The sequence below is a fragment of the Trichosurus vulpecula genome, chromosome 7 (genome assembly GCF_011100635.1).
Source record: "Trichosurus vulpecula isolate mTriVul1 chromosome 7, mTriVul1.pri, whole genome shotgun sequence".
In the NCBI taxonomy this organism is placed as follows: Eukaryota; Metazoa; Chordata; class Mammalia; order Diprotodontia; family Phalangeridae; genus Trichosurus; species Trichosurus vulpecula.
In genome coordinates this window covers 34,881,127-34,906,105 of record NC_050579.1, presented here as the reverse complement: position 1 = coordinate 34,906,105, position 24,979 = coordinate 34,881,127, and the positions used below count along the sequence as shown (strand labels likewise).

The 24,979-nt window shown below is 43.4% G+C and overlaps 1 protein-coding gene across 1 annotated transcript in view; it reads right to left on the bottom strand.

Moving 5' to 3' along the window:
- The window catches only part of SSH2 (slingshot protein phosphatase 2), a 247,613-nt gene that overhangs the window by 44,188 nt on the left and 178,446 nt on the right, over positions 1-24,979 (bottom strand). Inside the window, exons 4-6 of the mRNA XM_036766773.1 lie at positions 17,480-17,583; positions 12,574-12,638; positions 2,748-2,869 (exon numbers count right to left, since the gene is read on the bottom strand). Of these exons, the coding sequence (XP_036622668.1) occupies positions 2,748-2,869; positions 12,574-12,638; positions 17,480-17,583 (291 nt within the window). The remainder of the gene's footprint in view (positions 1-2,747; positions 2,870-12,573; positions 12,639-17,479; positions 17,584-24,979) is intronic.

Here is a 24,979-nt window from a genome sequence, read left to right as displayed (position 1 = left end):
TGCTACACAGAGGCATGGCTACCATCCCAGACTCAGGAGAGAAATAGCCGCCTCACTATTTCTGTTGCCTAAATGGGATGAGCTCATGGAAAATATGTTTTGAAAATGGCTTCCCAAGGTAGAGGGGGATTATTTTTAGTGTGTCTTTTTAGTGAGTACTTAGCAGGGTCCCTAGCAACACATATAACTTGTGCTATAAATACTAGGGGTCCCTAGAGCTTAAGGAGCTATGGCAGAAGATGCAGAGGCTCAGAGCCCGAGTGTGACAAGAGGGATATGAGAGGGAGAGAGAGAGAGAGAGAGACATCTGAACATGTCAGAGAGAATTCTCAGTAGAACTTGGTTTAGGAGAGTGAGCTTCTTACGCTGGGAAGGGGACACCTGTAAGAAACTGAAGCTTGACTTAAAATATGCTGGGAGGGTAAGATCTAGCCTACCTCGAGGGCTTTCCTCATAAGGCTCAGTCAGGCCTTTGTTTTCGTAGGTATGTTTCCTACTTAGTAAGAAGGCAATCTAACAACCCTAAAACTCTACAGGTTTGTCCCCCTGAAGCCCTATTTGGAGCAGTGCCATTTAGAAACCAAGACTATATTGCATTTTAAAAATAATTTTAAGTGGCTCAATTAAAGTAGCACATAGGTGAAATTAACTGGCTGGAGCAACCCTAAAGAGATTCTTGGGGATGCCATATCCTAGACAGGAGGGGTCAAACTCCATGCAGCTCTAACCAGATTCAAATATAATTGGGAAATGTTTAATAAAATCAATAAAAATACAACCCAATACAGATACTGTTAATTTGTGGTTTTTCAAGTCAATATGCCAGGATCTGTTTCATTTGAATCTGACACCACTGGCCTAGACTACCAGCTTTCTAACTTCAGCTTAAAAGTATCTTAAAGCTTCAAGCTTTCACACAATAGTATACACAGTGATGTGAGTATTCCACAGGAGTTGAGATGAACATGGAGCTGAGCTGATCTGTAGCCCTAGTCTCGGTCCTCTGCTGGCTAGGACTTTGGGTGTCTGGTGCCGGGGAGCACTAGGGGTGCCTGAGTTACAAGATGGACAAAGAACATAGCAATTCCCAGCTCCTTGAGCTAACTGCTTCCTCTCGTGTCCTGTCTGCTCCCACAGAACAGAGAAGTTTCCACTTGTTGATGGCAGCTCTTAGGTATGGTTCTGGCAATACCATTACAGCCAGAGGAAAGAAGTGTTGCCCCGAGCACATGTCAGTGAGCCCTCCTCATGAGTGGTGCTGAAGCTCAGGACACCATCACAGAGATCAGGTTTGACTCTTGACTGCTTTATCTCTCTGGCCAGGAGGAGCTGGCACCTCCCCTCTGACTCTGGTGACAGGAAGCTGCAGACCAACTTGGGAAAGAAGCTGCGTTTAGCTTAGCAGAGATGGTCTTTCTAGATTGCTCCCCAGGTCAGGGTGGGGAATCTAAACAAAGGGAGAAGAGCTGGAGTGATGAAGAGGGTTGTGAAACCCTCATCACAGAGTTCTAGGATGGTGGAAAAGGGAGGCAAGTTTGAGGAAAGTAAGAGTTTGACAAGACAAATGCTGGCTGACATGCCCAAGCCACACAAAAGGTGGAAATGCTTCTCCCTTCTTAAACCTGAATGGGAGAAAGCTGCCCATGGGTGGTTAAAATCCCACATAAAATGAAAGGCAATACATGGTAATGCATGATAAATGAGGGAACAGTCACAGCTGTGTGTTTCTGGTGACAACCCCCCACCCCCAACAACTCCCAAATTCACGCTGATGCTACTGTGGATAACTGGGAAGCTCCAGGACTAACTCTGGAATGAAAAGTTTATAAAGCAATGCTTTTGGGGAAATAGCGGGATATTGGTTTCCAGCTGCCTTAGCTGATCTCATTGGATGGCGGTTCTCTCCTGGGGTCTGGGTCCCACCTCCAGCAGGCCCTGAGTTCCACTCTCGTTTCAAACCAGGAAGTCTGTGTGCTGAGACACCTGGCAGGATTTCCTGAGGCTTATTATCTGGACAGCAAAGATTTGCTTAGCAGCCACATTCCACAGCCCTTCCAAGGCTTCTCCAGAAAACGAAATGGAAAAAAGGAAAGCACTAAACCTCACCAACAAAAAGCAGCAAAGGCCAAAGAGATATGTGATGGCTTCAGTTACAAGATTTAACATCCTGTTTAGGCCCAACAAAGGTGCATGCGCATAAAAGCCTTTTATTGGCAAATGTTTTCTGAACTGAACTGAATGCAGATATGACTTAGGGATCCACAGTTTTCTTAAATACAGAGGAAAACGACAAAGAATATAGGGCTTGGAAACACCACAGCTTATGACCACAGGTAAATACTTCAGATGAGAGTCTGCATACTACACTTAGGAGACACCGAGGAGTCAGGCCTGATGGGCAGTTTGGTGGCCCAACCAAACTAAACTCTAACAGATGGAGATAAGGAGACAACTGACTAACTGACTTTCCCTAGGAACACGATCTACCTGGTTAATAGTTGTTTTTTAAAGTGGGGGAAGGAGGGCAGCGGGGAGAGAAGGCGAGGTACAGAAGACAAAACAGGGTGGTTGTTTTTCAAAGTGCTTAGGGTTTCACTGCCTCATTTCTCTCTAGACTTGGTGTCTAAGATCCACACCTCCCCCATCCCAGTTTCATGCACGGAACTGAATTATGCAAGAGGATGTCTATTTCAATACAAAATGCAAAGCTTATTTTAAAAGGAGGTTCTCTGTGCTCAGCACCATACCTGTCATTAGAGGAGAAATCCATCCCGAGGACAATGCTCTCTTCAGTATCTTGTCTGCCATTGGTTGAAACCACCACCATGTATCTCGTGCGGTTCTGGTATGTGCTTTCCAATCTCACAGCCTGTAAGGTTAACAGAAACCAAAATAACTTCCAGAGATAGAACTACAGTCATATCGTGGACCTTCACTCCTGTTTAAATAGGAATTTGTAGTAGATTTTCTGGTTACATTTCTATCACGTCCTTGTCCAATAATGACCTAATTATTTGATCAAAACTGTTCTCTCCAAAGTTACTAATGACCTCTCCATTCACAAACTTGATGGCCTTTTGTCGATCTTCACCCTTTTGGACCTCCTCTGTCACCCTCTTCTCTAGGTGTTTGGAACAGGCCTTTCTCCTGGTTTTCCTCCTCTCTGACCACTCCTTAGTCTCCTTTGATGGAATTTGTCTAGGTCCTGCTCACTAACCATAGGTGTCCCACAGCGTTCAGTCCTGGGCTTTTCCTCTGGACTATTTCACTTGGTGATCTCATCAGCTCCCATCTTTGTGCTGACAGTTCTCCAATCTACTTCTCCAGCCTTAGCCTCTCTTCTGACTCTAGTATCATCTCTCCAGCTGCCTATTAGACATCTTAAACTGGTTATCCCGTAGACTTCTTAAACTCAACATGTCCAAAATGGAACTCCTCTTTCTTCCCAAACCCTGCCTACCTTCACCATTACTGCTGAGGGTACCATCATTCTCCCAGGCTCTAGATCTAGGGCTGTCCAATCTTAGGTTTTTATTGAAACAATGGACAATATATTTTGATTTGCCATTTTAGTGGGAATTCTGTGGTAGCTTGGCTTCGGTGACTAAAGCACTTATGTAAATTGCTATGTTTGTAGGAGGGCTGCATAAATCGCATTGTGGGCCGCATTTTGGACAGCGCTGCTTGACTCCATAATCTCTCTCATCACCAAGGTCTGTCAGGTTTAACTTCATAACATCTCCCAAATACACCCCACTTTCTCTTCTGACACTGCCCCCACCGTGGTGGCAGTCCTCATCACTTCACACCTAGACTACTGCAACAATTTGCTTGGGGGGAGGGGTCTACCTGCCTCAAGTCTCTCCCCAGTCCAGTCCATCTTCCATTCTGCTGCCAAATCTTCCTAAAATGCAGGTCTGATCATGTCTGTCTATATCACACACACACACAGACACTCCTCCATAAACTCGAGTGGCTCCCTATCACCTCCAGTATCAAGTAGAAGATCCTCTGTTTTGGCATTCAAAGCCCTTCCTAAGCTGCCTTTCCCATCTTGCCCCTACCTTGTCAGTTTTCTTCCATCTTACTCTGTGCCAGTACTCTCCAGTCAGCCCCAGCCTCCTGGCTATTCCACAAACAAGGCACTCTATCCTCTAGCTTTGGGCGTCTTCACAGGCTGGCCTTCATGCACGGAGTGTTCTCTCTTCATCACTACCTCTTGGCTTCCTTCTCATCTCCTACAGAAAATCTTTTATGAGCTCCTCTGTTGATCTCCAATTTATCCTGTACACATCTTATTTGTACAAAGTTTTTGCATGTTTTCTGCCCATTAGATGGTGAGCTTCCTGAATCTTTGCCTTTCTTTGTATCTCCAGAACTCAGCACAGTGTTGGGCACTGTGTCGCACATAGTAGGCACTTAATACATGTTTGTTACTGACAATAAACATTAAAAGACTTTTTAAAAATTCAGGTTTCAGAAATATTACTTCTTAAGAAGTTTCTTATATTGACTTTTAACAACACTCAATTTACTTAATCAATAATCTACTGACCCTCCGAAGTCCTGCCCAACCCTGTTTTCAGATCTCAGGAGTAAAGTACTTCAAGTTACCATAATTCTCTCTCTTGATTGTGCTTGGGAGAGTGGAATTACAACTGGAATTTCTTAGAACCATCTTCTACTTGGTCATCCCTTGCCCGATTTCTACTGGAGTTTTGCTGTGATGCCTTATTATGGGCCAACAAGTGACTGAAGTTTCTCAAAAGGTAGGCCAGCAGAACACAAGGTCTGGTAGGTCTTACCAAGCCAGAAAGACTGGGCACAAGCCCAATGATGGAATGTGTAGCTATCACTAAGGATCAGCCAAATCAAGTATCTCTAGAATCTCTAGACTGGCCACCATCAGATGAATTCCTTTGGCCAGGGTAACTCATGAAAGGGATAAGATGTGGAAGGCAAGGTTGCCGTCTGCAGAGTACTCATCATGATGAACTTAGAGATCTTTCAAAACACAGCAGGCCTAGCATCTGCCCAAATGTCTTGGGTATAGAGACTAATGAAACATAGGTATAGGAATTGAATTTGGAGTAGTAAATGGTGGAATTCTTTTCTCCATTGTATCATCCTAAGAAAAGCCTGGGAAGCACAAATAGCAACTACACACACACGAACGCACGCTTTCTAACAAGGGCTGACCCCACGAAAATGTAATACTGGTATCGTGTTGCCAAGTCTACAAGATGGAGAACAGCAATGTGTGTTCCAGAAAGCCACATCATGGTAATTCAAGCAAAACACACTTAAGAGAAGCCAAGAGGAACTAAGATTAAAAAAACAAAAACAAAAACAAAAAACCACCAAAAAAGTGGAAGGCCAGCTCTAGCATGCTGAGGTCAGATTAAAGGAAGGCACAAACAATACCAAGCCAGAAGTTGGGACAGATGGAAATGCACCCCGGTCCCAGGTGGCCTGGCTAATAGTTCTTCTTGTATTCTAGGGCTTCTGGAACGGCTCCCAAGACAGTTACAATCATTTTCATCATGAAACCCAATTAGGGTAAACTGGAACACTGTAATAAATGAGATTTCAATGATGTTACATGTTTGAACTCTTCTTGCCTTGGTTGGCTCTAATTTAACACAAAAAGGGAACTCTCTCCATGCTGCTTCTGTCCCCATCAGGTTTGGCTTCCTGAACATGTCAGCATCCCTTTTCATTCCACTCCAGCTCTGGGAGTTTCTGGCTGTGACTCTTAAAACACATCTGGCATAGGAGTAACTCCTACACCAAGTGGTAGCAGTTAAGTGACTGAATCAAAGTTGATAAAGGGGAGAAATTGCTAGAAAAAAATTAGATGCAACCCAAGCTACTAAGTTAAGTGTGGAAGGCCTTCTTTATAAGAGATGTTTCATGGTGACATGTGACATTTCTTACCTAGAGAGCTAAGAACTTTTAAAAGAAGTTCCTTGGGTATTTGGCTCTTTGCATATCTTAATTATATATCAAATGGTAGGTCATATTCTATTCAAATGAAAGCTCACTAACCCTAGAGGAAAGGACCCACTGGTACATCAGGTAAGGTTTTTGTTTTTTTTCAAGCAGGTTCAACTGTCTGTGACTCCATTTGGATTTGTCTTGGCAAAGATACTGGAGTGATTTGCTATTTGCTTCTCCAGTACATTTTTGTAAAAGAGGAAACTGAGGCAAACAAAGTTAAGTGACTTGTCCAGGGTCACACACAGCGCCTGAGGGTGGATTTGAAATCAGAAAGATCTGTCTTCCTGACTCCAGGCCTGGTGCTTTAACTACTGTACCACTTAGCTGTCCCAGTGGGTAAGATACCAGGTATATATGTTAACATGAGCTGGGATGAGCTTCTGGGGCCATTCTGTTCTAGGCCTTTTAGTTGGATTCAAGACTGAAAGTATTACGATTCTTAGGATTTAATCACAATTCTATTGACAGCATGTAAAATACTGTCTGAACCTTTACTAAGAGGAGTCTATGATGTTTTATATTTAGATATCCTCTAAGAGGTGTGAGAGGAGAATCTCAATGCCTCCTGGGAGGCACAGGCATATACAAACAACAAAAAATTTGCCCTGGCTCCAGCTTTCTTCTGCATTCTTCTACAGCAACCCCCACTTGCGGAAGGATTAACATAATCTAATTTATTTCACTAAGCCACTTTGAGTAAAAGCAATTTTAAAAGGCATCCTTTGCCTAATACTCCCTAGAATTCATAGTAGCTTCCAAGTTTCTTTGGGGTCAGGAAGCAATGTGGAATATAAGATTGGAGAGGCCCTGATTTGGAAGCAGGTAAGAGAAGAATCTTCTGTGTGGCCCATAGACTGGGCAGGCAGCATGTAGAGCTGACCCTCAGACAGGGCCTTCTAATACGTACTTTCTTTCCTTGGAGTCTCAGTAAATTATGGATCTGCTTGCATTTTCTCTTTTCAACTACTGATATTCCTAAGAACCAAGTTCAGATTTCCAGACTCAGAGCTACTACCTGAAATTTGTAATGCCAGGATTGTGATCCTCCTTTACTAGGCGAGAGAGTGAAGACTTGGCCATGCTTGAACGTCCATGTGGTCTCACTTAGCTAGGGAGTTTAAGAACAAGCCCACGAACACAACTTAATGACTCCAAGGACAGACAGGTTTTCTTGTGACTCCACCATGGGAGCCTTGTGGTCTATGCCTGGTATAGCTGGCCTACAGTTGATCTCCGCCTTCCTTCCCATGGAACATTCCCTCCTCAGAATTCTTTTCTTCTTTCAAGGTGCAGTACGAGGATAAGTTACCATATTCCTGATTCTTCCAGTGGGTCATGGCTCTTTCCCTCCACAAATTATAGTGTATTTCACTGTACAGTCAAGGTAAATTCCCAGTCAAGGTAAATTCTTTGAGGGCAGAAGCTGTGCCATTTTTGTCTCTGGGTCCCCATCAGTGAGGACAGGGCCTCACATGTGCTTGATGAATTGAATTCCCTTGATATACCATTACCATTTCAACATTCAATAGCTTTCCCTGTCAAGAAGCCTTTAAGCCTAAGGGCTTCCTTGGTCTCACATGAACCAATTTCACAAACAGACTTCTCCACCAAAGAGCAGTTATTCTCTGGGTATCTGTTGACTGAGAAAATTCCTTGACGAAAGTGAATGGGACGGATAATTATGAAAGACTTCACAGGGTATGTCTAATGGAGAGGTTTTGGGATTTGGCCTTGTAATTTTGGGAAGGCATGCCTTCCCCCTCTCTCTCTCTCAGATGTTAGAAAATAATGAACTTCCTGTGAGCTATTTGTTCTCTGCTCCAGGAAGAGTCCCTCCTCCCCCCCACCCCATTTCTTCTAGACTTTCAGACGCTACCCTGGCAGTTGAGTTCTGATAGGGAAAAAACCTGAATAGACCGGATCAATCTTGGTTCTCTGTGTAGTTTTTGCGCCTAGACTGTAAGCCCACCTCCCAGCCAATGGTGAGATGGGATAGAGGTGGGTGGGAATCTTTTCATTAAGACTATAAATTAAGGCAGGTTCCCTTTTACCTTGCCTCCTCCATTACGGAGGTGTGCCCAAATCTCGCAAGGTTTGTAGAATAAATTTACTTTGTTTCTCTCAAAGATGTCTCTCCTATTATTTAAAAATTCTGTCCCATACAAAAGGCTGCTATGATGAATTCAGAAAAACTTTGAGAGAATTTGTTTTCATCACAACAGCCTTCAAATGTACCTGAGAAATAGCCCATACGAAACTTTTTCACTTTTCAGAAGGAATGACTGATTGCATATTTTAAGTGTTCATTTGAGATGTCTGGTGGTGCTTGGCATCTTTCAGAGCCTGGAAGTCCATTTGAAGCAGTCATTTTCAACCTTAGCTCTGGTTTCTTCTCTAGCCTGGTTTGCTTTCATTTTTCACTTAAACTTCAATAAAATAAATGCAGAAAATCCTCTTTTACTCATAATTCAAAATGCATATTTTTTCTGACTCTAGATAGGGATCAGGACGGTAACCACGCATGTTGTGTGCAGGGATTTAAAGAGCCCAGGCAATAACCCCACAGCCCCTGGGGTTTACCACTGTCCCTAGGTAAATTCTTCATGCTGCAACTTAATGCCATATTTTTTGTGTTCAGTTTTCGTAAAGAAGAAGAACACCTGGCCATCACCCTCTGCATACTAACCTTTCCCACACTACACTTGGCATGTTGACTTTGGGTAAACATACCAATTACTGTGCTCCAAAAGTATTTACCTTCACAACAAAACATTTTCTTGATAAAAAGACAAACTTCTCATTAGCTATTCTTCTCCCCACCACCCCTTAGCATCAGAATTATTCCATTAGAGCTTGCTAAGACTCTGCCTTAACTGAAATCTTTTTCTGCTAAGAAAAAGAGCCTTGCTTATATTGTGCCTTTGCAAACAATATTTCTCTCTTGTCAGGAAAATTATTTTATGAAGGTCCAAAGTCTAGACACGGGGCTCACCTGCTCTGTCAGAGGTTCAAAAGTAGGTAAATATTGAATTCCAGCCAGCCAAACAACAAAGCAAAATCTATAGCTCAATTTAAAACAGACTTCAGACATGAAACAGAGTTTGAAGATTCTTTTCTTCAGAAAAAAAAAAATGATCAAGGTTAAAGGGATGCACCAGTTTTCAATCCTTTTTGACCTTCACGGAGGATCCTGGATGCACCTAAAATCCATGAATCCTAAAAATAATCTCAACCATTTTTGAAAAAACCTGCTTCCAAAAGCACTGCTTCTTGACATTATCAGCACCACAGTGACACTGCAGCTGAGGGCTAAGAACACGACTTTACAGAAGGTAGCCCAGTATTGAGGCCACAGGTTAGTCCAAGGGTTACTTGAGAGTCTTAACTTTCTTCTGCTTTATTCCTGTTAAGCCTGATCTAAAAGGCCTACTTTTTGTATCGATGCTTGAAAGTCGTGGCCCAACAATGAAGTACCCAAAGCACATATTCTTCATGAGAATTCACACTGGCTTCATTCCAGTTACTTGTCATCTTTTTAATCTCATTTTCAGAAAGCAAAAAGCGAGAAGGGAAAGGGGAGTGGTGTCTCTATTTACTGTTGGGTTATTCGGAAAATAAGAGAATGAACTTTCAGCTGACTCCCCAAATTTTAACCTTATGCAAAGCCCCAAGATGACAGTTTTAACATTCCACACTTAACTTAAAACAAAGGGCTTTGCTTGGACTCTACAAAAGCTCCTTTTAGCTACAAAAAACACTGACTGGTCAAAAGTTACACAATGTAGCCAGTGATCTGGCTTGAAGACGACTCACTTAAGGGTCTGCAACATAATGACTGTATGGTTAACAATTTGATATAACTGTAAAACACTGTGTCACGTCCAAATTCCGAATTAGTTCAGAAATATCATTTAAATCTTCTGAATTCATTTTTAAAAATGTCAAACAGCTGAAACCACATGTTCAGCGCTAGGGATTGTAGGGTTATAGATTCAGAACCTGAAGGGACCTTGGCGGCCGACTAAGAAAAGCAAGGACTGAGCCGTCAACTGTAGCTCTGGCTCTGCCACCAACAGGTGGCCCTGGGGGAATTGTCTTCCCTCTGTTGGCCTTGGTTTCCTTAACTGTAAAACTGGGAGGCTGGACTAAATGATCCAACGATCCAGTCTGACTGTATACTACATACAGAACCTTGTCCCAATGTTTAGATAAGACATCCTTCCTGTTCTTAGGGATCTTGCCTGACTAGTGAGGGTGGGGTGGGGCTAAGACACAAGCAGAGATGAGTATTTTTGGTAATGTGACATGGTAAGTACAACAGGGATATAAAGATAAAGAAAGGCCCAGAGAAGGCTTCAGGGAGCATGTGGCCCTGGAGCTGGACTCTCAAGGACAGGTAGAAATTCAATCACAATGGGAGGGTGGGCATGCCAGGTGAAGGAAACTGTGGGATGCTGCAATGCTTACTGGGGAGACAGAATTATGCCTGAAGCAGACGATGTGTGCAAAAGAATGAGATGAGCTGAATTTGGATCATGGAAGTACTTGAAAGACAGGCTGAGGAGTTCAAACTTCACATGGGAGCAAAAGGGAACCATTCAAAGTTTTTGAGCAAGAGAATAACCATAAAGATTAACCAGTATGAAGAGAAGGATAAGAATGGAGGTAGAAAACCCCATTTCCAATAGTCCAAGCGGGTGGTAATAAAAGTCTGTATGAAGGTGGTAGCGGCGGGAGGGGATGGATATAAGAGACGTTAGGAGGTAGGGTAGCACAGTGGGCAGAGAACTGGATTTGAAATTAGGAGGCCAGGGTTCAAATGTTGACATTGGTACTTATTACCTGTGACTTGGGCAAGTCATTTTTCTGCTACAGGCCTCAGTTTCTTCATCTGTAAAATCATGAGGGACTGGACTCAAGGGCCCTTCCAGCTCTAAATCTCTGATCACATGCAGGTAGGATTCAGGGGACTCAGTAACCAACTAGACATAAAAGGTGAGGGGAAGGGAAGAGGCAAAGGTAACACCAGGTTTCAGATGGGAAACTGGGAGAGTGCTGGTCCGGTTAACAGAAAACAAAAAAAGTTAAGAGGGAGGAGCAGGTAAAGGGAGAAAAGAGTAAAAGCTCAGGTTTTGACATGTTGAGTCAGGGGCGGACTGAACATCTAGGCGGAGAGGACCTAAAGAGGTCTGGATGCGTAGGTCTGGAACTTGGAACCTGGAAGGAAAGTCAAGTCTGGACATGGAGACTGGCATCACTGGCACTGACACCTGAGAGACGCTGGGCATGCAGGAGCAAGGAGGAAGAACAGAGGGAGAAATGTGCCAAGGACAGATCCTTGGGGCACACCACACTGAAGCCTCCAAAAGAGGATGAGGAACCAAAAATGCTCCTCTCAGCTCTTGACCTCCTATGACCCTTCTTGAGAGCAGAAGTCACGTCTAATCTTTATGTCTCCAGGGCTTAGCACGAGCCTTCTACAGGTTATGTGCTTAATGGGCATTTCAAATTCCTGTTTGTCTACTGCTTTATCTAATCTAGGGGTGGGGAATCTGTGGCCTTGAGGCCATGAATGGCCCTCTAGGTCCTCAAGTGTGGCCCTTTGACTGAATCCAAACTTCACAGAACAAATCCCCTTAATAAAAGGATTTGTTCAATAAAAGTTGGATTCAGTCAAAAGGCTGCACACCCAAGGACCTAGAAGGCCACATGTGGCCTGCAGGTTCCCCACCCTTGATAATCCTTCTTGGGTACAAAATTACTTTTATACCCAGGAAGTATAACCCGAATATCAGAAAGGTCAGCAATCGAAAAAGGGCAAGAAGAGAAACTATGAGATTAACCCAGTTCACCAAACTGGGAGTGGCGACATTGGTAGTAGACAAGAAGCCAGCCAAGCCTTTCACGGTTCTCAACAACCTGATTCCATGCTACCTATGCAACTGGGCAAACCCTCCCCACCCCATCAGCCTGGTCTTCTCTGCAGCACATACAGGCCTTTGCTCAGGCTTGGCCTGACACCTGGCTTTTTCTCTTTCCTTCAGATAATTTAAACCACAGTCATCCTTCAAGACCCTCCTGAGATCCCACTTCCCTTAAGAAAGGCAGGCCTTGCCTATTCCAACCCGCCATCTTTTATCCTCATCTGAATTCCAATCACACTTACAACCTGTAACATATTTTGGCACTTCATTAGAAACTGCATTGCTCAACATGTTCTAGAACACTGCGAGCTCATCTTGGTCTGCTCAGCTACAGTCAGATCCATTGTAACTTGATGGTAACATAGTAATGTCATTTTGGTCCTTTTTGAGAACAAAGGACAACAACCAATTAACCAACCAGATACTGCCTTGTAGCCTTTGTTCCACAGGTGCTAGTCACCTCCAATAATCACATGAGTCTGCTGAGAAAGACCATCATCCTCTTAGTCTCCCCTAGAGGCCTGGTGCTAGAGTGATGGGCAGAACCAGAGAGCCGAATAAGTACCTACTGAATGAGCACCTGTCTTGGCATGGCATTCCCTTGGAAAACAGAGCTTTGCCTCTAAGGTTCTTAATCAAAAACACTTACCAGCCTAATGTTGTCTTCAGGGCGGAGTAATATGAACATGGCCTGCAGGTGCTGCTGAAGATCACCTGGAGAAGTGCACAAAAGAAAGGTTGAGGCTGGCTCTAAACTCTCTTAGGACTTCTGTAAAAGTGAAGCTGTGGTTCACCCATCGACTCCAAGATAAGGCATCAACTAAGCTGGTCCCTTAATGCTGGCAAGGGATTTCCCACCTATTCAAGATGATTGGAAAGTGGACTTTTTCCTTACATTTTGAGATTTATTGTTTTACTACATTAATTTCTTTTTGGCCCTTGAAAAGCAACCAGTAAAAGACCCTAGTTGTGCACTTCGGCAGTGTAAACAGGGCCATGAGACCTACTGGTACATAGTTAATATTGAATATCCATTTCACACCTAGGGAAATTTTAGAAGACCACAATTCCTCGAGTATAGGACAAGTATCAGACGTAACATTCCCCTGGTTGATACTGGTCTGAAGCTAACCATTTAATATAGTTCAATTCACGAAAATCAGAAATATTTTCGATGCCTTCCTTCTATGAATGCTGCCTAGAATATCAGAATTTTCAATCACCCCTCCCCCATCAGTGAGCAGTATTCAAATAGGAGGAAACCCCAATTTTTCTACTGATAATAGTGCACAGGAGACACAGCACTGTGATTGGGGGTAGGGAGAAACGTGTGGGTGGAGTTGACGAAAACCATGCATTGAGATGAAGTACTTTCACAGAGAAGGCAAACCAGGGGCAGAAAAATTGGATTCTGCCTAGCTCAGCATTTCCGTATGAAAAGACGCCATTTTTTGGAGAAGCTCCTACTGTCTCTACAAACCATATTCTGTCAGTTGCCCTGACAGTTGCAGACTGTAAGGGAGGGAGAGAAGGAGAGAAGGAAGGAAGGAAGGTGAGAAAAGGAGAGACTGCAAGGCACACTGCCAAATGTATTTCTCTTTCTGGGTGATTCTTAAGGGTCATTTAGTCAGGAGGTTTTTTGGGGCAGGGAGGGGAAAGGAGATTATCTGTAAGCGTTTTATTCTCCTTCCTTTCATTACAGTGATGGCCACTAGACCTCTCTACAATGTACATTCTTTTAATTTTCTTTGAAAATTTTAAAAAAAGAATCTTTTTTGTTTTTATATTCCCTTCCCTTATGAACGTATCCGTCCATCAAGCCATCTCTTATAACAAAGAATCCAAAACAAAACACCACAAAAAGAACAACAACAACGAAATTCGGCAAAACTACACAAAATCTCAACTGGTCTGGGAATTGAAGTTTCCAAAGCAGCACAGAGAGATTGAGTAGAGTGGTCCAGCTCCATTTGATTTCACCATAAACCTCAAGTCTCCTTAGTGGAAAATGGGCTGGAGAGGGTCAAGTGTTACCCCATGAACAGTCAGCAGTTCTCCTTGCTACATTCCATGCTGTATCCTGTTGAGGGAGGCCTCTGCAGCTGCTCCATCAATAATAGCCAGTGTGGACAGGGACTACCAGGAGGGGAATCAGTTTTGAAGAGTGCCTTGAAGAGCGCTTGGCACACAGCAGGTGTTTAATAAATGCTTTATCACATATTTCAACCATCCTCTGGCACAATGATAGAACCAAATCACATGAAGGATGGGAGGCAGGCAAGTACTCTAGTCCCTAGAGTAATAAAGCTTCCTAAAGGAATGGGCACAGGGAAGCACACCCTGGAAAACAGCTGCCTGTGTTCTGTGCATTTACCTCCCTCCCTGCACTGCCAGAGACTGAGGGGCAGGCCAGAAAGGATGTGACTCTGAGGGCAGTTGGGATGTCCTGCTTACCCTTTTAAAATCCCATTTGCTGCCACCAGTAGGTAAATTTCAACAGACAGGTAATTTTTACAACTCTGACCATGCCTGCCTTCTTTTGCAATGTTAATAGGCACTATCCTTTTTATCATTTATTTGATGAAGTATTTGAATATTCAAATGCAGACAGGAAAAGATTCAACACATTTCCTCCTCTGCCTATAAGGAGCAGGCACAAGAAGTGCCTTCCCAATATGCTAATAGACATTCACAGACCTCTCGAGGTTACAAGGGTCGTTTTTGATTCTGCAGCATCATCAGCCAGGTAATGACATGAATTGGGCTAGGTTGGCTCCACAATGAGGCAGAGTCCTGGGTTCGGTCATTGGGAGCTTGTATTTATACTGACAAGGGCCTGATCTGTTCTGGTCCAGATCATAAATCAAGCTCATTCCACTGGCATGAAATATTTTCTCCTTCCCTTTCTTCCCACCCTCTTCCTTCCCTCATCCCCCGCTTTTTTAATTTAGTAAAGGAAAAAGCTGAATTACTAAAAGTCAATTGGAAACCTGGACTGAAGTTGTTTGAGGAAGTTTAGGCAAAAGAAAAAAAGGCCAGCAAGGGCCAGGAGCCTCACTCCCAGTTACATGCCAAAGAGAGATTCTCAGAACAACTCATTCAGACAGTCTGGACTGAAAGCAATGCTTTGTCTCTTTCTTCCTTGTACCATACAAGATGAGTGCCCAATATCACCCTGACATACGGAGCCTTGCTAGGGCTAGTTCCTCCATGGGTGAAAGGCCTTTGGGGAAGTAAGGGGCAGCAAGGAAAAGTTTTGGGGTTTTTCAAATCCGAGGGCAGATGAATGAAGAAGGCCACCCCTAGCCACCAACTCCTAACACTTTCATGTTAGAAATGCTTCCATGGCTTCGGATTTTCTGTGGAGGGACATCATCCTCACCGACATGATCAATTAGAATTCGACACAGTGACCCGGGAGAGTGGCACTGCTGCCTCTAAGATGCCTGAGATCATTGGGCTATGACCACAGCTGCTTATGGCTTCAAGGGGAGCCAGTATTTTAGGTTTGACCTCTGACCTACTGGAGGTCTCTAGGGTGGTTTGCTCCCCTCCTAGCACTTACTTCTTCCATCCCTGGAGGGCACAAATGCACAAATGAGCACAATGGTCACAATGAGTAACAATTTCTTTCCAGCAGACCAGCTTGGGCCATCCTCTCTGACCACTGTTCTCAAGCAGACATTTTCCAAAAGGTCTTTAGAAAGGGGGCATGGCAGGGAGATTGGCTTCCTGACCCCACCCCCCAAACAACCATCTTTTCTCTAAATTTTTCCTGAATTCACATAAAAAGATTCTCACTTTATAGGAACTCATCTCTCAATTACGTGACTTCAGATGTACCTTACTTGAAGCAAATCCAATATATGAAAAAAAAATAGCTCAAGGATGATAGAGAGATGAAAGGCATCTCAGAGACTACCTAGTCTAATCTCACTTGACTGATGAGGAAACTGAAGCTCAGAAAAGTTAAGTGGCTTGCCTTTTGGTCACACAAGTAATAAATGACAGAATCAGCATTCGAACTCAGGTCCCATGACTCTAAGTTATATATGACTTTCCTCCTAATAACCTTGCAAAATAGACAGCAGGACATCACCTCCATTTAATGGACCAGCTCAGAATGAAAGTAAATTGTTCACATTTGGTAAGTGATTACAGCCGGACTCAAATCTATACCTTCGGATCCTCTTTCTATCATGTTCACTCTCAAAATTCAAGTTTGGACACATGAGTGTTCCTTATAAATTGTCTTTAAGTTAGCTATTCAGTCTCTTTGCATTTCGTTAGAGACTCTTGTCTCTTGTCAGCTCTGTGAGGGCAGGCAGACACGTCTTAGTTTGTGTGTTCCTTTGTACCCCGCACATAGTAGGCATGTCATGTTTGCTGAATGAATCATTTTTGGACTGTACATATTTAGGATTACAGGAAGAGTTTTAATGGAATTATCTTAAAGAACTTGTATTTTAATCTGTATTAGAACAAGCCTTGATGTCAAGGGAACCTAAATGTACTTGCTTTTTAATTTATCTTATCATTCTCCCTGTACCAGCGTTAGAAAACATGAATGAAAGAAAAATCATTTATTTATTAAGTACCTATTAATGTGTGAGGCACTGTACTAGATGCTGGGAAAACAGACAAGTGAGGCAGCTCCTGCCCTCCAGGAGATTATATTCTAATATGGGGGCACACCACCTTTGGGCAGTTAAGAGATGACCAAGCCAAGGAGTATGGCATGGGACACGATAGAGATTTGCATGGGGCTGCTTCAGGGCAGTTGGCTGTTGGACTGTCTGGACTCTGCCAGTCACAATGGCAGCTCCAGGACTCTAAGAGCCCAAAGGGGGAATGACCGGAGGGAAAGTAGACAGCAGGATGCCCCCTGAGGGCCTACTTTCCTGGTGGATGCTGAATGGGGTATGAAGGAGCCAACTACACAGAGGGTTAGAGAGCTGTCCCTCATTTCTCCACCAGCCCCAGAACCAAGTCCCAGTGTTGAGTGGACTGACTGGTGGCTGAGGGTATATAAGTCTCTCCAGGTCAGGTCCAGAGTGTGGTTGTACCAGATGGGGAGCAGGGGTGCCACGGGGCAGGGAACTCCTGGTTTCCTGGTGGATTTTGGTTGGGATGTGACACATGGTCTAGGGCCAGCTAGATCTAGTGGGCTAGGGCAGTCTGCACTCATTCACCCTAGTCAGAAATGATCTTAAGGGGTTTTGTTTGGTTAGTTAGGAGGTAAAAATGATATGCTCAAGTCAAGAGTTTCAAAAGCCTTTGATTTTCCCAGAATCTTAAGGGAACATGCCCCACTCCCCCGAAACTTCTTCAGCTTGGTCCCATGTGGCAGGAAGGCAATTTCAGCTCAATCAGGGCAATTTTTCCAACTCTCCAGGGCAAGAATGAAGGGGAGGCCCTTCCATCAGATCCTGTGATTCCAAAAGAGAAGCTCCATCCCATTAGATTGCTTCCCACATTTCCTGCCTCTATTGTAGGACAGCTAGAGAAACCTGGAAGGGGCCAGGTGACCAAAGGGGACAAGCGGGCTGCTTTACCTGCGTGCTTGTTGCGTCTGTGACTGATTCTCGGTGTGGAAGACCCATTCCCCCGTGGTAGGAAGAGGGCTGCACCTTTCACAGTGAGGAAACTTTCGCTGATGCTACAAGGAAAAACCAAGAGGGAAACTGGATTAATGCAGGTTTAGATGCAAGAAACCAATGAATAGAAAGAAAACAAGGCCTGCTTTAGGGACATACTTTCCACAGCAGTTAGCCACACCCAGTGCCAAACAACAGAGTAACAGTAATGCCAGCTCTCATCTACAGAGTGCCGGAAGGTTTACGGAGTGCTTTTCTCACAATCCAGTGATGCAGTATCATTATTATCATCACCATTTTGCAGATGGGGAGACTGAGGCTTTGCTATGTGCAGTGACTTGCCCATGGTCACACAGCTTTAAGTTTTGAAAGATGGGCCTTGGATGTGAGTCTTCTGACTCCAAGGCCAGGACAAGCCTTTTTCATGCAGTCTTACTTTCTAGATAAGTGTTTCAATCCAAACCTAATCCTACCCAAATGACATCTACTCAAGATATGCTTAGTAGTGAATACAATATTGGCAGGTTAGAAAAACCCATCATAATGACATACACCAAGCCTTCGGACTTTGGAAGCTATGGCTATCTGGGTGGTCACTCACATGTGGGTTGTCTCTCACATGGCTGATGTCATGTAGTACACATGCTGCCTTAGCTATTTTATGAGCCACAATGAAAGCACAGATTTTGAAAAGTCCTCTTTGGACTCCAGGTTCTAACAAGCACCTTTGAGAATTCTGCAGGCTTAGTGACTAACTTTAATTTATAAAATCATAATATTTGAGCTTTGGAAGGGGTCTATGAGATCATCCAGCAAACAGTCAGCAAACTATCTGGTGGGCCCACTGCCCATGGGCTAAGAATGATTTCTGAATTTTTGAATAGAAAAAATTAGCTTACGGGCCTTACAAAATTAGGTGGGAGGACCGATCTCTGAGAGTCCAATGCCTCCATTCTGCAGATGAATAAACTGAGGTCTATAGAGGTAGAGTGACTGGGCCCAGATCACAAAGCAAGTTCATGGCAGGGGGGAGACAAGCTTGGGGCTTCCCTGATCCCCAGGCCAGGGCACTATTCACGGAAGGCATTTATAGGCAGGCCATGACCTGCAGACACTTGTTGGCCAGTTTAAGAAGCCTTGGGCTTTCAAAACATGAAAAAAACAAAACCAAAAACAATGCAGAGAGGTGGGAGAGACTTAGCGTTCTGTTGAGCTGCTCACGTTTTTTCACTCTTATATTCTTTGTTATAAATGTTGGTTTTCTTGGGAAGAAAAGGGAAAAGAGATTTAGAAATAAAGGTGATAAGAAAAAGCTAGCAAAAACTTTTTTAAAAGCAACGTGAAAGGGCTGCATCATCTTAATCTTTAGTGAGACTGAAAACCCAGGCACAAGGGTTGCAGCCACATGTCCACATTCATCCTCAGATGAAGGGGCCAGAAAACATGACTCTCTGGTGAACCAGCTTGGGAAAGCAAGTAAGGGAAATGAACATCTGAGCCGAGGGGGCAGCCCCTCTTTAGGGAGAGTGAGCATTTACAAAGACCCTTCCTCATAACAATTCTGGGAGGGGGCATCATGAACCTTCCTTTCTGGACTAGGAGCTTGTGAGGCAGAGAGGCCAAGGCATCTGTCTGAGTCTTCTGACCTTACGTTGCCTTTCTCACATGGTTATTATGAGATGCCCCTTGTTGGCTGAATTTTGCCCTTTTATCAAACAGAGGAGTGAAAATAACTCTGTGAGATAATCCCCACATGGAGAAATTGAAGCCCATCTCCAAATTCACAGACAATGCCACTCCCTGAATTGGCAAGCATACTGCAGAGAAGTCTTGGTTTGTTTTGTTTTCATTTTTAAATAAAGCCTTGAGCTTTTGTGGTCTGTTGCACAAAGTGTGTCTCTTGTTACATCTGCGGGTGCACACGTCATCCTGGTGTGTGGGTCACTGGGTTTCACTTACATTACGGGAACGACTCAAAACAAAATGTCTGAGTGACAGGATGTAGCCAGCACGCCACAGACAGGAAACGAAACATACATTTCCACCAAGACAACTATTCTGCTTTATAAAATGAAAATAATGCTGAAAACAGTGAAATGTTTAACTTAATCCCCAGCAGAGTAACAGCTCTGGGCACTTGGGATTCCAGTAAATCAAATCGCTCTTTATTTCTACAAAGGGGCACTGGACACAAACTCATTCAAGATCCCAATGGAAAACTTGAATCAATTGTCCTGAGCAGACAGAAGGGAAGGACAGACACGTATGCCAGGGCCTGTGCTAAGTGCTGTACAAATCTGATCGCATTTGATCCTTACGATAACCCTGAGAGTCGGATACAATTATTATCTTCATTTTAGAGTTGAGGAAACTGAGGCAGACAAAGATTAAGTGACTTGCCTAGGTTTATGCAGCCAGTACATATCTGAAGCCACATTTGAACTCAGGTCCAATGGACTTCTCTATCCACTGTTATCATCAGCTGTCTCTCTTGCTACTAATCCTCAGGCCAAAGGTCAATTGAGGCCCAAGTTTCTGGCCTTTGACATTTTGTGATAATAAAATATGCTATACTTTAAATGAATCCAATATATATGTTATGATTTAAGTTTTGTAAAAAAGTAGCAGACTTCTCTGTGTATACAATATTGGGCTCCACCAAGTACTCTTCTCCAAAAAAAGGTGCCAGGATTTCGGGGGAAAAACACCCCACATCGTCTGCCTAACCCTGACCAGTCACCCCAGCAATGCAGGCTTTTGGCTAAGATGGGGATCAGGCTGGAGAATGCCTAACCACCACAGCCAATCACCACTCCTATGAACACTTCCCAGTACTCATGCAGTTCATTGCCTGCGCCCATGACCCTTCCCCCTCCTACCACTTTCTCTCCGGAACTTTGCAGATGGTGGGTGTTTAATAAAATGTTGGTTGAATTTTGAATGGTGAGTAGAATCCTTTCCGACACACATAGTAGAAATTGCTTTTCCATTCAGAGAACACTCAGCCCTGAGTTTCCTCAGGGCCAAAAATTTCTTAAAAAAGCCTCCTCTATTTAACTTTTTAGGTAGTTAGTCCAATCCAGGCTACGGATCAAGGCGAAGAGGACCTCCCCCTCAAGAAGTTTATGGTCTAGTAAGCAACCTGACCCTAAAGTGCTCTATTTGTATAGGGAGATAATATTATGAGAATCTATCACACATTTTAAGGCAGACAGGTGGTACAGTGGAATACTGTGTTGTGTGAGTGGATACTGCCACTCCAGTATCTCTGCCAAAAAAACCCCAAGTGGGGTCACGAAGAGTTGGACATGACAGAAACAAAGGAACAATGAACAATCACATATTTTAGTGGGAGAAAACTCATCATGTTTCTTGCCTTAACAATGCTAGCTGCACTTGTGAAAATGCCAGTCTTCCTCAACAGCTGCCTCTGGAGAAAGTCAACTGACAAGGAGATAATTTCTTTACGTCAATCCCTTAAAAAAGCAGGTATCCAGGGTCCTCAAATTTTTATTTTTTTGGGTTTCCTTTAGGGCTAGTTCATGTGTATGCAAAGTCTTCTCCAGTTTACCCCACAGAGCCTGGCTCAGATGATGCTATCATTTCTAAATGGCCCCCACATGTCAAAGACAGCAAATATAAACACCAGAGGATTTAAGACCCATAACTTGCAGGTTAAGAAAAGGATGAATGTAAGAGTATCTAAAGGACTGAGAGTTGTTACTTCATTAAAAAAAAATCCTGCACCATTCTAAAATAGCTGTTTTCTCTTGGGGAAGAGTAGACATGATAAGAAAATGATATACAAGGCATTTACAGTATTATCTTTCCAATTTGGAGGAGCAGTGAAATACTACAGAGCTTTTAATCTTAATGTGATTGAAAAAGATCTATTCCTTTCTATGGGATGTACTTATTAGATACTGGCTGTGTTGAAAATTGTTATAAACTAGAGTTATGGGAAAATACATTGGAGACATTGCTGTCCTAAGAGACAAAAGCACAGTGATATTCAACAGTCCCCATCAAAGAAAACAAGGGAATGGGGGTGGGTAGCCTAGGTTATGGGTCAAGAGGGTCTAAACTCATCCCACCCTCAACTTTTCACATTCCTCTTTTTAAGTCAGGACCACAGACAGAAAAGATTGAATGTAGGGAGAGAGCTGAGGAAAGGGGATGGTGACTATAACAAATTCCGTTTTTTTCTAGGACGGTTCTGATTTCAAGACATGCATCATTTTAATTGGACTTTGTGAAAAGACTATCCTCTTACATAACTCTCTCTCTCTCTCTCTCTCTCTCTCTCTCTCTCTCTCTCTCTCAGACGATGCATCACCACCTGCTTTGCTGTTGCACGCTAAGGATCATCAGGCTTTTCTATCTAACTAGCAGCTGTAATCTCCTCTATGTGCTGCCATCGCTCCTATTAGAATGGGAGTTCCTTGAGAGCAGGGCTGTCTAGCTATTTGTATCCCCAGGGCTTAGTACACTGCTTGACACAGAGAAAGTGCTTACCCAATGGTTTTTCATTCATTAATTCTTCAGACCATGTACAGGTTTGGAAAATGTGGTCACTGTAGGATGATGGATGGGTGGTGGGGGCTGAGGGTTTGGGCAGTAAGGACAGCTGGGCAGATCTCAGAGCCCTGTTCTTCTTTACCCATTTGGTTCCTTGCGAGTTGGAGCAGTATTTGAGGAGGAGTGAAAGACTAAATGAGTTACTGGGCAGTGCGGTAGTAGTTCTTAATCTACAACAGGGGGACACAATGGCTTATAAAAGACATGACCTACACATGTGGCTACAACTTTATTCCACTGATAAAGCTCATGTTCTAGCCATACCAAGATTTGGCATCTTTGAAGCATATTCGGTGATGCCTAGAAAAGCACTGTCAGCCATGACTCTTTTTCTTAACTGTTGCTGGGGTGAAAATGAAGCTGGAGGAATGTGGAAAGTGATCCTTCATGACCAGCAGGTGGACAAGTTTGGAAGGGGCATTGACTCTAGTCTCTGCTGTGCCTTTATCCAGATAGAAAAGGAGAACCGGGGGATTTTGAAGCCAGCAATGCTAAACTCTGAGACAGAGTGATTTGATTTTCTGCCTGAAGCCACAGTTTGCACAATATCTCCTACAAGCAAGTTGTTGGAAAGAGTGTCTCACTGCATAAGGTGAGGTGGCTGTTTATTTAGAATTTGATTTCTGCATTAGTTCAGCTGTTATATTTTAGTTGTACATTTTTTTTTGCAGGGGGGAAGGCAGGGCAATTGGGGTTAAGTGACTTGCCCAAGGTCACACAGCTAGTAAGTTTGTCAAATGTCTGAGGCCAGACTTGACCTCAGGTTCTCCTGACTCCAGGGCCTGTGCTTTACTCACTGCGCCACCTAACTGCCCCTATATTTTAGTTTTAAAGGAGAATATTCTTGAAGGGGACCTTTCAAAGTCATTTTTCCATGCACACACCAGATTCCCCGACATGAAGATCCTTCTCAATTCTTGTTCATTTACCCAGAGAAAATGATCAGATACACATCCTAATAATAGCTCATCTTATAGCTCAGTGTTTGGAAGGCTCTGAAGGAAAGTGTGGGAGAGAAGTGGTATTAGACTGACTACGAAACTGAAGGTCTACAAGAACCACTGTGCTGACCTCATTGTTGCATGCCTGTGAAACCCGGACAAAATACCAGTGCCATGCCAGGATACTGAATTGTTTCTATTTGAATTCTCTTAGGAATATTCTGAGGATCACTTGGCAGGATAAGGTACCAAATACTGAGGTCCCTTCTCAAACTAAATTGCCAAGCACTTAAACTCTATGGTAGAGAGTGCAACTCTGATAGGCTGCCCACATTGTTCTAATGCCAAATGTATGCTTGCCTAAAAGACTATTTTATGGAGAACTCACACAAGGCAAGTGTTCACATGGTGGTCAATAAAAGTGATACAAGGGCACTCTCAAGGTCTCCCTTAAGAACTGTGGAACCGACTGTAAGACATGGGAGACACTGGCACAAGACCACCCAGCATGGTGTACCCTCATCAGAGAAGGCACTGTGCTCTATCAGAAAAACAGAATTGAAGTAGCTCAACACAAACGGGAGATGCGCAAATTTAGAGAATCCTCAAATATTCACATGGACTATTTATGCCCAACCTGCGGTAGAACCTTTGAGCTCATATGGGGTCTGATCAGTCACAGTCGGACATACTGTAACTTGACTCAAACATAGTGGTGTCATTTTGGTCCTCTTCCAGAACAAAGGAAACACCCACCCACCTTGCAGCTCATGGAAAAAGTGCTTGTCTAGAAGGTATGGGTTCAAATGTCAGTCTGGTACTACTGGGGCAAAGCCTTTGCCCTTTCTGGGCCTCAGTTTTCCCCCCTGTAACACAAGGGGCTTGGATCAGATGGTCACCACTGGCCCTTCAAGCTCTATCTCTAGGCTCCATCACTGAGGCCTGTGCAGGGTCACAGTGAATGAGTCTGAGGCTGGACCTGCAGCCAGGTGCCCTGCCTGGCCTCAGAGCCAGGGCTCACTCTTCTCTCAACACAAAGACTCCTTTAAATCCCAGCTGCTTCCCTTGCACTGTAGTAGTCACAGAAAATTGGAGACATCATGAGTTCAAGACAAAATTAAGACATCACGGCAGGAGAAGGGGCACAAGACCCCAGTTTAAGAGTACATCCAAACATCTACCTGTCCATCGTTCAACAGTATCCTCTCCCCTCAACTAAACCAATTCTATGCAGTGAAAGAAGTCTGATGCATTCAGAAAGACTTGGGGCTGAGTTCCTGTAAAGGTTCAACATTTACTAGCTATGTGACAATGGGCAAAGTACTTAACTTCTCTATGCCTAAATTTTGAAAATAACATTTTTGTATGGCCTCCTTGGAATCAGAGGAGTTTAGAGTTGGGAAGAAACTTTAGAAGTAAGCACTATTATAATTTTTTTCAAATTGGTTCCAACATTTATACCTTTCAAGGTTTTCCTTATTTTGAAAAAGTCATTTTTTAAAAAAAATAGAACATCTCTCAAACTTCCATGATGGTGACATTAGAAGCTGTTAATTTAAGCGAATTATAAGATCTCCAGTCAGATTCAAAACAAACAACTAAAAACCCACAGACAAACAACATTCTTTGCCCATTCTAATATTTTATCTTTAGCTACAACCTGCCAGGGCAGTTCTCTGTCAACAAATTCCACTAAGTATAAAGAGAATTAGCTTCTCAAGTAAATGTGATCCAATCATAGAAAAGGGTTTGGATAATAAAGGAGCTTCTACAGGCCAAAGGACCACTGGTCTTCCTTCCATAGAAATGTGTCCTTTTAACAGCACAAATAAATACAAAGCTGGCAACCAATGCTGTACCAAGACCAACTGCAAAAGATAGACAAATCAGTCCAAAAACCAAATCAAACCAAAAATGGAGAGGAAGAGTCAATGGGGGC